The sequence below is a fragment of the Pecten maximus genome, chromosome 8, assembly GCF_902652985.1.
Source record: "Pecten maximus chromosome 8, xPecMax1.1, whole genome shotgun sequence".
Classification (NCBI taxonomy): Eukaryota; Metazoa; Mollusca; class Bivalvia; order Pectinida; family Pectinidae; genus Pecten; species Pecten maximus.
The window spans coordinates 22,635,988-22,648,429 of record NC_047022.1 but is presented as its reverse complement, the minus strand read 5'-3'; the positions used below and the strand labels follow the sequence as shown (position 1 = coordinate 22,648,429).

Here is a 12,442-nt window from a genome sequence, read left to right as displayed (position 1 = left end):
TGCCTAATAACCTAGCATACAAATCTAGAAGATCAGACTTATTGGTCAATCTATTGTGCTGTGAATTCTGATTACAGCAGACCATATATATAGCTTTCTATTTTCTATTTGTTGAAGTTTAACTACATTTATATCCCAAATGTAAAGTAACCAGGGAAACAATTATTTCATGATATCCAGAATGTGCCTATTTTAACTAGACAAAATGGCTGTTCCGTCTAAGGTCATATGTCGCTGTGGTAAAGACTAACTTCTTTTCACAAAATGGAATTAAAATCTACATTAGACAGCAAAAGGTTTAGGGAATGACAAACATAGCCAAACACAATATATTTGCAAAGCTTTACAACTGCTATAAAATACCAAAACAGTAAGTTACATGTAACGAGTCAAACTTGTAATTCTATCAATGTTAATTGACAGGTGTAGGGTGCTGACACCTGTACAAAACTAATAACTACGATCTATATACAATATACTGAAGATGGTGATGCCAGTGCCAAACACTTGCCAAAACACACATGTCTTGTTGATGCTAACATATATCTGTAACAGGAACATATCTTACAAACATATACAGGTCTTCTTATCACTGACACAGACAACAAGTTTATAGCCCTACACAGGTCTCTGGTAAACTCTCCTATCAAGATGGTGAAATTAATTCCACCTCAGAACCCTGATAAACTGATAAGTGATCATATCTCAGGCTGCATATAGACTTCATTAAGTGAACTTTATAGTAAAACATCATAGCTGTGGTTCACCGCAATTTATACACATTTAAAAATATTGATTCTCTCATAGTATTCAGGTCCCAGGAAGCAATTACATAATTCTGCAGGAAAAACATGCCCCAGTTTAGAAAAATAACATCTAAAGTTTCATTTTTATCTGATCTAATTAAGAGAAAATCTTATAATTATACCAATTAAGTTGATGAAAGTGCACAAGTATATAAAACAAACACTTGTATATAAGGGTATGTGAGGGGTTCCATCTCTCCTAATTACTGCTGTTGAATCCGATCTGTGGACAAATAAAGTACTCACTACATTGACGTGTGTGGATTAATGTATGACACAAACAGTACGGTAAACCTCTGATTAATTCGAACACGCGGATAGTTCGAACACACATTTTTTTCTAGAAAAACAGTATTTTTTTAGCTAGTAATAGTTCGAACTCTGGCTGATTATAACAGATACCATTTCGGATAGTTCGAACTTGTCAAATGAAGAACGTAAAGTAACATTTTTTCCGGCAAACTCCATTGAAAGCTCGAGACGACCCGGCCCCGATGACCGACCCAGAAAAAATGCAAAGATTTAAATTTGATCAACAAGCACGTTTAGGTTATTAGATTGTATGCGTGATCATTAGAATGCGTCTGTGATTTAATATATGCCACATATTTTAGCGTTAATTTAGTTTTTGTTACATTGCAAAATACACCACGCACGAGACAGCTGATTGCAAATGTAGGCCCCCGGCCATGTATAAATAACATGCGATATTTGTATTTTTGCTGTGTATGGCAAACTAAGAAATCGTCCGTGTATTTTCACATATAACTAGTGTTAACTTAGCATTATGATTATTTAATTGTGACTGGACATCTCTTAAGTATTGCCAATCAAGGTATTACCTGAAAACCTGCGACCTCACGCTAGGTAAGCATGCTACGCGAGGTGTCGCTTGCGGTATAGTTGAAAGGATCGGTTGCCAGATCGTGCTGAGTGACGTGAAAAGCATTCATATCCAGTCAAAACAATCCACAGGTGTCCCAATTAGTGATGGATAATTTTGCAGGTATCAACTATGTTTGGTAGATAATACGACTGAGCATATTTAAAAGCAGACATGTTGATGTTCTGACCTAATTTTACCAACATATATCGCCTATTCTTACAGTAGTGCTTTCGTAAACGCAACAGGCTATGTAGACTGCTTTTGATGTATTTAAGAGACCATTTATTATAATAATATAGCGATAGTTTCTCATTCAGATAAAAAAAAATATAACCATGCAAAGATTATACTGTACAAATGTTTAACTTTTGTGTCACAAATGAAACGTGTACGGTACTGTTTTGGGGCCTACTGTAGCTACGCATTGCCCGAGCGGCTTCGTGCAATAACCATCATAGTTATCCCGAAATGAAGAACGTTTAACGATCAATTAACATTGAATTAAATGAAATACTATCATTTTACTTACTTGTAAATGTGCCATTGTTCAGGCCGCCGTTATTACGTATCAGATTTACGACGGATGTGTTTGTGTCTAATGATTTTACTCGGCCGAGATTTTTTAACTTGTTTCGAGTGAGCAACAATATGTATTTTCTATCCTGAAAGAAGCTTCCTAGTACCTAACAAACCATTGGTATAAACAATTGTTTTATTTAGCATTCAATCATACAGATATTGTAATTTATGCAAATACTGCAAGTTGGAACTCTCCCTATGTGAGCCCCTGTACACAGCCTAACACATATGTACACATGCACAACAAGTCAATGTCCTTGAAAGGCCTTGAAGCCGCGCCTACTTTAAGCGATCTGTCCAATTTTACTCTTTGAATCCGCAACTTATTTGTATTGGATAATGTACTATTGATACTGTTCCCAAGTCTTACTATCATTAATGTAATTTTGTTCCTGTTATAAGTCAAACAACATCACTTCACACATCAGACAGATTAGCGGGCCAGTTTTGTAAGATTATACAGTATAAATCAAGTAAAATTTGATAATGTTCATGGAATGGGACTGTTTTCCTAAATGTTGTTAATATATAGTTGAAATACAATGTGATTAATGATTACATCAATAATTGTTTAACACAGCTTAACCAATTGTCTATGAATGGAATTAACAAAAAACACTGGTGCATTTTGTTTTAGTTGCCACGAGAATAGGGAACCTATGATAATAGAACATGGTATAATGGATAGTCCTGTTCTGTTGTGGTCATATCCTTTTACAAGACGTTTTATCTCAATTGCTCTTCATAGCATTTGATGTGTCTCATGTATCATGTTGCTCGATGAGGTAGCCACCAGCTACTACATAAATACTCTACTTCAAAATACCATGGCTGTTCATGGGGCAATAAACCCAGCAAACAAACATTTGATTCTGCTATGTAATACACCAAGAATGTATGTTTTATTGAACACTGGGAGACACAGGTTTTATCCAACATCATATCACCATGTATACACATGCGTTCATGAACCCTAAATGTTGCAGATCATCAGATCAAGAGGTACTAAATACTTTATCAAGACTGCGACATCATTTTGGCAGATTCATTTTTTTTCTTAGGATCGTTATGTGATAGCATAATAAATCAATGAACAGTTATACATCATGATGTATAGATAAGCTGCTTAAATATCTTTCTGTATTCCCAGCAGCTTACAGCACGCACAGTAAACGTATTGCTGGCACAACTCACTGTCTAGTTCCCTGCTTACACTCTATATGTACATATTTAATGGACTAAATGTACATATCAAAATATTTTGTAATCAAGTTTACACTAGGGGATTTCCTTCTTTTTAAGCCATTAGCTAAATAAAAAATATAGAGATAATTTCTATTCAATCTATTTCATATGCACAGATACAATATATAGTGTTCAGACATATAGTGGAAACTGGTCTCAAGTTTCGATCTACTGGTTTTTACAAATGAAGTGTGTTGATATTTTTCTTTTTTTTAACAAAATATTTTTATTCAATTATTCCTTATTCAACATATATCTATATTTACTGTATCTGCTAGTGATTTTATATCCAAAAGTGTTTTTCTTCACAGGTGTGAAATGAGGCCTTTTTGTCTCATTTTTGGGAAGAGAATTTGTAAAATCAAGACCAAGATTTATCCTGTACACACATATATTTATCCAATGACGCCTCGGTTTTTCTTTGATCTTTTGTTGTCGATATATTGCATACTATGTGATATTTCAAATATCACATATGTGATATCTGAAATATCACATGGCATTTCTGATTGGTCCATGCCTCAGTCTTGAGGCGGGGCCAATTTCAAATGTAGGCGTGACAAATGATCGAACAAAGACAGGAAATGCATTTCAAACAAAATTTAATGAAATACGAGTGCCGTTTAAAAATGTTCTGTCTTCTTTCTTCACCTTGTAGGCACGTACAGCCCTGCTGCGATGTACCGTTCTGTCCATAATGAGTTGTTCATCAAAACCTGACCAAACAGAATATAAAACCCTGTTAATATTTTATTAAGTAGAATATATATTATATTTTAACAGATCCGTAAAAAAACGCATACATTAGGATCCTACATGATACATATTATAAAATTTCAGGCATTTAAAAAAAATGGTTATACAGATTATGCCAAATGTAACAATATACTTTCGTTGCACAAAAATCCTATCATAAACAAAATAGTGATGAAAATGATAACAGGACGCGTGGCTAAAAATAGGCCTACCGATTAACCGATTCATCGATGTATTTAATTTCACAGATTTTGAAAGGATTTTGTGACATTGTGAACGTCGAAATTTACGAAAAATATTTCATTTCACAATTTGTTCAAACGATATGATTTTAGACTTACCTGGTTGGTAAAGGGAAGTAGCGCAAGTCCTCTTTCCGCAGCGGTTACCGTTTGTGTAATTTCCCTCGAATCCTGCAGCATTTCTATTCACATGTTTTTCACATTACCATTCAGTTTATTTACACCAATTGGTTGAGTTAATTCCTTGGTATCAAATATTCCAATTTCAGTAGCTACATTGTACCGTGTCACTATCTTCCAGTTCATACTCATACTTGTCTACGGCCTGTGATAATGTTATATCGTCGAGGTCAGTGAAAACATTGACATCAGTGATCAGTACCTGATCCGTCATGGTTGACAGTCTCACTAGAAATGAATGGGCTACTGTGACAGAAAACAAAACGTGTCAGAAATTGGCGGGAAACATATCACAGTGACAGGTTCTGATCAATTTTATAGCTCCACCCCTAGGCACGTGGGTGAAAAAACCTCAGCTGTCATTGGATAAAACAGATACAAAATGGGTACTCGTGACGTATCGCATATATCACACTCGTGCTACGCACTCGTGTGATACATCCGATACATCACTCATACCCATTATGTATCTATTACATACACAATTGTAAAAGCAGTACTCTGGTATGATGCAATAGGATGGCTGCCATTTACAATCAGTAAATGTTGTGGATAATATATGTACTAAACAAAATACAGTAGTAACAAGACATTTTGGAATAAAATTCTAACCTAAGTACCTATAACACAAAAATATAACATTTTACTGTACAACTATTTCAGACTTCCAACTACGACTTCAGACAACACATGGATACAATCCTGAAAATGCTGTACTCAGTATATATCTACTCAGAAACAGCGACAACTGCAAAAACACTTGAGGATATTGTTTGACTTATTGCTTCGTAGGATTACCAACTGCTGTGCTAGGTTTTACCAGTGAAGCTGAGAGAGGGAAGGGGAGATGGTTTTTGGACAAGTTCAAGAACCCGTGTTATATTAACATTCCCATCAGGTGGTTGCTTGTGAACAGTAGCACAATCGTTAACACTGAGGATATAAGTCATCACATACAGAAATAACACACCGAGCAGGATTTACAGACTGAGAATTAAATATAGGAACTATTACAACATATGTTCTGACAGGAAGTAGGATCTCGATGTACTCAGATTCAAATACAATTTAGCTGAATTTTACCATCCAATGATTGTTTGTTATCATTTCTGTAGAGATGTATCCTGAAAGGTTGATCCCTGCATATCCTAACAAGGAACACAATCATCTGACTCACTTTTTTTCAAAATGCCCTATAAAATAGTAATTCATGGATTATTAAAAACTTATGACAAATTGCAATCTCGGCATGATTCATTATTTTAATAGGCTGCCATGGAAACAACCATTTATTTATTAATATTCAGTTGCTACAGTAGAACAGGCGGGTTTACCAATACAATGACCATGTTAATATTTGTTGGTTTTTTAATTTGTGATAATGGAGCTGAGCCAATCTGCTTTTTATTTTCTCTAATAATCCACTATATATAGCAAATTGTACATACTTAATTCAAGTCTGGTCCATTGGCCTATACAAGGAGAATGTTTTATTATGTGTTTGACAAAATGTGTACTTGGTATTTTTCAATAACATTCAAATTTTTAACTATCAGGAAGATATCAGGAGAGTTTTCAGCCTTTCACAATGTATTGAACTTCTCAAAATTGGGTTATCAGGTACAGTTCAGTATCAAAAGAGCAGTTTAACCTGTAGTTGAATCAAATACATTCAATGGAAGTGTATACGGTTGCCTAATTACCATGCATGCACTCTCCTGGTTAAGTGGAAACAGATGCTGGTTTCTATTGGATGTTAGCTAATTTATAGCTGCTTGTATAGTTTACTAATCCTCAAGTCTTCATCAACCATGATCAAAAACATCTATTTATAGACCAGAGTCTGTAGTATCCGAGAAAAAAATGCACTTTACATGAAACATTAAAATACAAATGACCAAGATCAAAATAATTCTATTTTGATCAATCTTCTAGATCTCACAACAGCTCCAATTTTATTCATTTGACAGAAATTGTAAAATAATTCCTTTTAATTTTGAAGGATGTATGGCATGCAAGGGTTTTTAAACTACTGTGATAGGAAACTATAGAGAACCTAGAGAAAACAAGATATGACCATGGATATAAGACAGTCTCCTATATGTCTGTTGGGGTAGCCATCAGCTACTACAAGGCGACCTGATGAACCTTAATATATTATTTATAGTGGCAGTAAACCTTGGCCTTGGACATTTTCATTAAAAATCAAAGTGTCAAGGACATTTACAGGTGCTGTGCGCATGCATGAGGAATTGAAATACGGAAGAAAAGCAAATTATAAATATAAAATAGCATGTAATAAGAAGACATTTTTATTGTTTTCAAGTGTCTTCCTGAATGTTTTACTGATGATTATCCTATGTCATATTAAGGAATCGTATTTACTTTAATAAGGCTGTGGTTGCGTTAAAGTTGTGATGAACAGTGAAGAGTTGCGTTTTTAAACCTCACTTGAATTGGCATACTATGATAAGTTTAATTCCAAGATCGATTAATCCGTGATATTCGTCATATTTCTTGATAAACCACATCGCGATTCTCTATATATAAGATTCCTGTGAATTACTCTCCCAGTTTATTTTGGTTCAGAAGTTTTTAAATTGTACTCAATTTACTGCTTTTTTTCTCTCTGTGTAATAACTTATCCGTATCCTGATAAACATAAGAGAACTGACAACTTTCGTTAGAAGAAACTCGTCGCGGAAATTTGTTCCCAGCCGATGAATTGATCTACTGTATCTGTTCCGGTGACTTGTTGAATCGCACGTTCATGTGATATACTTTGTGCAAGCATTTCACTATCGAATGATTTAAAACATGCAACCTCTTTATTGCTATCGGAATCTCTATTGCGGACACAAGGTAATGTTAGGTTTCGCCTCATAATCACTTCAACCAATTCAACCAGCATGGCAATTTTTGTGTGGCCTATTTCTCGGAAATGATGAACCAATCGGAATTATTCTTTCATTTTAAGTATCAGACGTAAAAACAATTGCAGATTTCAATTATCGATTTCCAATTGGATAATCTGAGACTAAAAACAGTATTCAACGGCCGAGGGCCATTTTTATCAACCCAAGAGCTTGATGTGACTTTCCAATGTCGCAGCAACTGGAGTGTATACGAGTTACCTCCCCTCGTACAAACTAGGAAGCAAGCAAATTATTTTGCACAGAAAATAGTTTGGATACTCAGTGATAAAACAGATCATTGTGTACGATTCAAGCTGTTTTTCTATAATTTATTTAAATTCAACAAAATGTCTTCAAACATATAGTGTGAATCATATCACTTTTAATCACAAACACATATTTCACGGAAGATGACAAGATTGTCTAGTGTTGTTAGCATTTTTTGAGGAAAACTATTTCTGGTCCCATCCTGAACTCATCAGGATTTATCATTGAAACAAGCAACATTTTGATTCCTCCGAGAGTTCCGAATGAATTTGTTCTAGCGAAATTTGGCGATAACCACTAAAGGTGAAACAGCAACCTTAAGCGGTCATCGCAAAATTTCGCTTTTAGAAGAAATTCACAGCACCTAAAAAAAGTAATCTCAAGCAAGCACACCCCATTTGATCATTAGTCCCTTTTGACCCGTAAAAAAAAACCAAGTAAGCATTACCGTAAGGAAGTAGTGTGTGAAGTTTTGAACTGGAATAATTGTCCAGAAACCAATTTTCTATTTATAGTGACAGTGACCTTGACCTTTGATCTATTGACCTGAAAGAAAATTCCAATCAAGCACTTTTGATGACGAATTTAATTTGAACTTGAGTTATTCACAGTCTGGAAATGATGATGTGGAAGGACAGAATGGAAGACCAATGACATCATGTCTCCTTCGATCTTAAATTCATAGTCAGAATAATACAATAATTATAAAACAATGTCTTACTCATGCTGTTTTCACTCAGAAAAAATGGCAATAGCCAATATATTGTTGCTAATTTGTTCACATGCAACTTTGTACAAAAAATTGTTTTCTTTGTAATTCATGGCGGAAACTGTCATCAACATCAGACATGGGTATTTGATAACTCTAACAATTTTATAAAGATATGACGGAAACTGTTCAAATGAGATTATATCATGTAAATTGTGACTTGTTACTTCCTGGTCACACATTCTTGCATACAGATAAATAAATATAAGTACACCAACAAAACTTGCCAAAGATGACAGTTGGAGATATGGAAAGATAAAATGACAAACAGCAACTAAAACACAGGTAAATATTCTGAACAATAGTTTTTGTGATTCAACTTCTAACTAAGGACCCCTTAAGTGTTTCCTGCATTCTTAATTCTTGTAATCACTCCCTCTTTTGGTGTAGAAGTGTGTACCTGCAGGTAGGATCGTGTCATTGGACACTACGTATATTATCACAAACAACTGTCCCAGGTTTTTGCCTGATATGCAATGTTGACATTTTTCAAGAAGTTTTGCCACTTTTTATACATGAAATTCTCATTTTTGGTTAGAGTTGTAATTCCTTTGAAGTTTGTGGGATCTCTAATGTTCACTATTATGAGATGACATTTGATTCCTCTGGGTTCACTAGTACCAGCTTGAAGTTCTAAGAACCTTTATATAAATCTCTTCCAAACAAAGATGGAGGTTTGATCATTATCATCATACCAGTACTGTGAATAGTGTGATTGGACAATAGTGCTGTCATTCATTTGGTTTGGTTAATTTTGTTTAATGTCTTATTAATGGCCAGGGTCATTTAAGGATGTGCCAGGTTTTGAAGGTGGAAGAAAGCTGGTGTACCTGGAGAAAAACCACTGGCCTACAGTCAGTACCAGGCAACTGCCCCATGTGGGTTTTGCAAACATGGGTGTCAGATGATGCGTTGATCCTTCAAATTTTAAATCCAGAGTAGGGTTGCATTGTTAAAGGCCAGTTTTTGTAACTTAACTACAAATGTTTGATAGCAGAATATCTATCAGGGTATCCAGAAATCTCGAAGGTCAAAACATAGTCAAATCGACAGTTAATCAAAAGAATCAGATCTCATTTTGGGGAGTTAAAAACATACCAGGTACCTACAAGGGTCTAGTGGATGCCCTGTGTATGCTTCATTTTTTTTTAACTGACTTTGCATTACATTGACTTGTGCTATAGACATCAGTTGTTCTGGTTATAGTCATTATGGCAGTGAAATTATATTCCTAATCCAGAACAACCCTCCAATTAGGTACATATATATTGGTGTCAACATTTGAGATACAAATTGATATATTTCAGTACCAATTTTAAGTCATGATTTACCTTAGCAAATCAATAGGCTACTGCATGTAACACTACACGACAGCTTAATTCCAAACTCAGAGTAAAGATCGATAACAACTTCAAACATATGACATTAAAGTTAAAAGCAATAGCAGCTGGTTCTGGACTTGTGATTGACAGAAACCATATATATAACTGGCTAAATAAAGGTCTGTTTTTAATTTTCATAAATTAAAATATGGCACCAAAACATCTCATAAAAGCATCAAATCTCTTAAGTATGTAAACCTTACCAGTGACCTGGGAACAAAACAACTAGAATTTGTATACATATGTAGTGGAACTGGACTGGGTCGATCATTGGCAACCAGGTAGCTCGATTGGTAGAGCATCCAGCTAGTGCTGGAGGTCCCAGTTTCGAACCCCAGTCTGGTCGAGCATTTTTCTATTCCTCTTACATTTAGTGCCTGTCACCAAACCTTGTGTCAGGGGAGGTGAATGCTTCACAAGGGGATACCCAACCCAAAACTTGGTTGCGAGTTGTTAGGTCTTCGGGCTCAAAGACTTTAAAAGGAAGGGAAGAGTATAGCAGGACTGGACCAGGTATATCATCAGCGACCAGGTAGCATCCGGCTAGTGTTTGGAGGTCCCGGGTTTGAACCCCGGTCTGGCAGTGCATTTCCCACTCCTCTTACACATGCAACAGTTTTCGTATAGTGGATATGTTTTCTCAGGTCCTACGACTGGGTTCCGCGTGTGCTACACAACTCTATAAACAACGGTATGTATCTCCAGCATGACATGGCAAAAGACAATCAACAAGCTGATAGATTCAACTTAAGATATTTATTTACACGACAGGAATTTAAACAGAACACTCAACAATACAAGGCCTACAAATTCAATTACAAGTAACAAAAACCCACACAAGGGATTACCAGAAGAAGGCTCACGGCACCAGTGTAACAGTTCAAGGAGTAGTAGTGTGCAGCAAGCCGGTATCGAACCCGCGACCTTCGGCTTACTGTTCCGCCGCTCTACCGATTGAGCTAAAGGGAAATTCCCCCTAGACTGAAGCTAGAAGGCGACCATACAACTATGTACAGTATTCACAATTAAAACCCGGCCTGATACACTACTCCTTCCTTCAAACGTGTTCGCCCTCAAACACACAAACCCAGGTTCTATCTCCAAGGAAGCCTCTTGCTTTCACTTGGAGTGGTCTGCGGCACCAATGTAAAAGTTCAAGGAGTAGTAGTGTGCAGCAAGCCGGGATCGAACCCGCGACCCTCGGCTTACTGGTCCGCCGCTCTACCGACTGAGCTAAAGGGAAATTCCCCCTAGCCTGAAGCTAGAAGGCGACCATACAACTATGTGTACTGCAGTATTCACAATTTAAAACCCGGCCTGCTACACACATATAATAGTATTCACTACTAACATTTTTAAATACATGTAACATCTCTGGTCTCCCCATTCGAAATGCTATCATGATTTAAATGCCATTGTGCAAGGAGTATGTGTAACTAATTCCTAAAGTGATAGACTCATTTGGGATGGCACACTTTCAGTTACTTTCTATTAATCCAAACTATATCCCAGAAACAAAGTGTTCACATTAAAAATAAACACAGGCCATTTCAATGCTATAATTTCTCAACTAACAAGTACAAGGAAATCAGTAAGCATGTGCTGAAAGTAGCTAAACATATGATATACATATTATTGTATAAACAAGCATGATAAATCATTGATCTACTCATACCTGGTTTACCTTTGTTAAAATCCATACCCTCAAATAAAATGTTAACAGTTGAATAACTATTAACATTGAAAGAATAACAGATACGGAAAGTTGCCAGTGGCTAATTATAATCGTTAGTGTTAGCTGCAAGTCAATAAAACCGCATGTTCAGCTATCGAAATCTCCACCACTAAAAAGTGATGCGAACAAAAGTTGGTACTGAAACTGAGACAGTACCAGTAGTCGAATATGATGGAATAGAAATGGAAAATCTATACTCACCAGAGGCGCTGCAATCTGCGCAAACCTCTGTCACCGACCGAACTTTCCCTCTGGACATGAAAACTATTGTGTGGATACAATAGTCCTCAGGAAAACGACAAAATAAATGTTATTTTCGTCTCTCCCTCTTCCGCTCAGCTAAAGTAGTTTTTTTCAGCCTTTCAGAGTTGATATTTATTTTCGTATTTACTAAAAGTGTTTGTGATTTTAACTAAATAACATATAAATCACCTCATGAAAATAGTATGATTGATTCATACCTTTCCAACGTAAATTTTACTATAAAATTGAGATACTATTTTACATTGGTACCTGACCTATTTTTAGTTTCGTATCTTATTTCATGTCGTAAAATATTTGTTTAGTATTTTTGCTATTTTTACACCATTTTCTTATAAATTTTTGCATGCAAATATAATATTGATACATGTACTCTATGTAACGAGATATTAGATAACATGTATAGCATATTTTACGAC

At 35.6% G+C, this 12,442-nt stretch overlaps 1 protein-coding gene across 3 annotated transcripts in view; it reads right to left on the bottom strand.

Moving 5' to 3' along the window:
• The window catches only part of LOC117332806 (ARF GTPase-activating protein GIT2-like), a 100,873-nt gene extending 88,741 nt beyond the window's left edge, over positions 1–12,132 (bottom strand). For all 3 annotated transcript variants that reach the window (XM_033891850.1, XM_033891852.1, XM_033891853.1), the window contains exon 1: positions 11,964–12,132. In XM_033891850.1, the coding sequence (XP_033747741.1) occupies positions 11,964–12,021 (58 nt within the window). In that variant the 5' untranslated portion in view covers positions 12,022–12,132. The remainder of the gene's footprint in view (positions 1–11,963) is intronic.
• Between the last annotated feature and the right edge of the window lie 310 nt (positions 12,133–12,442).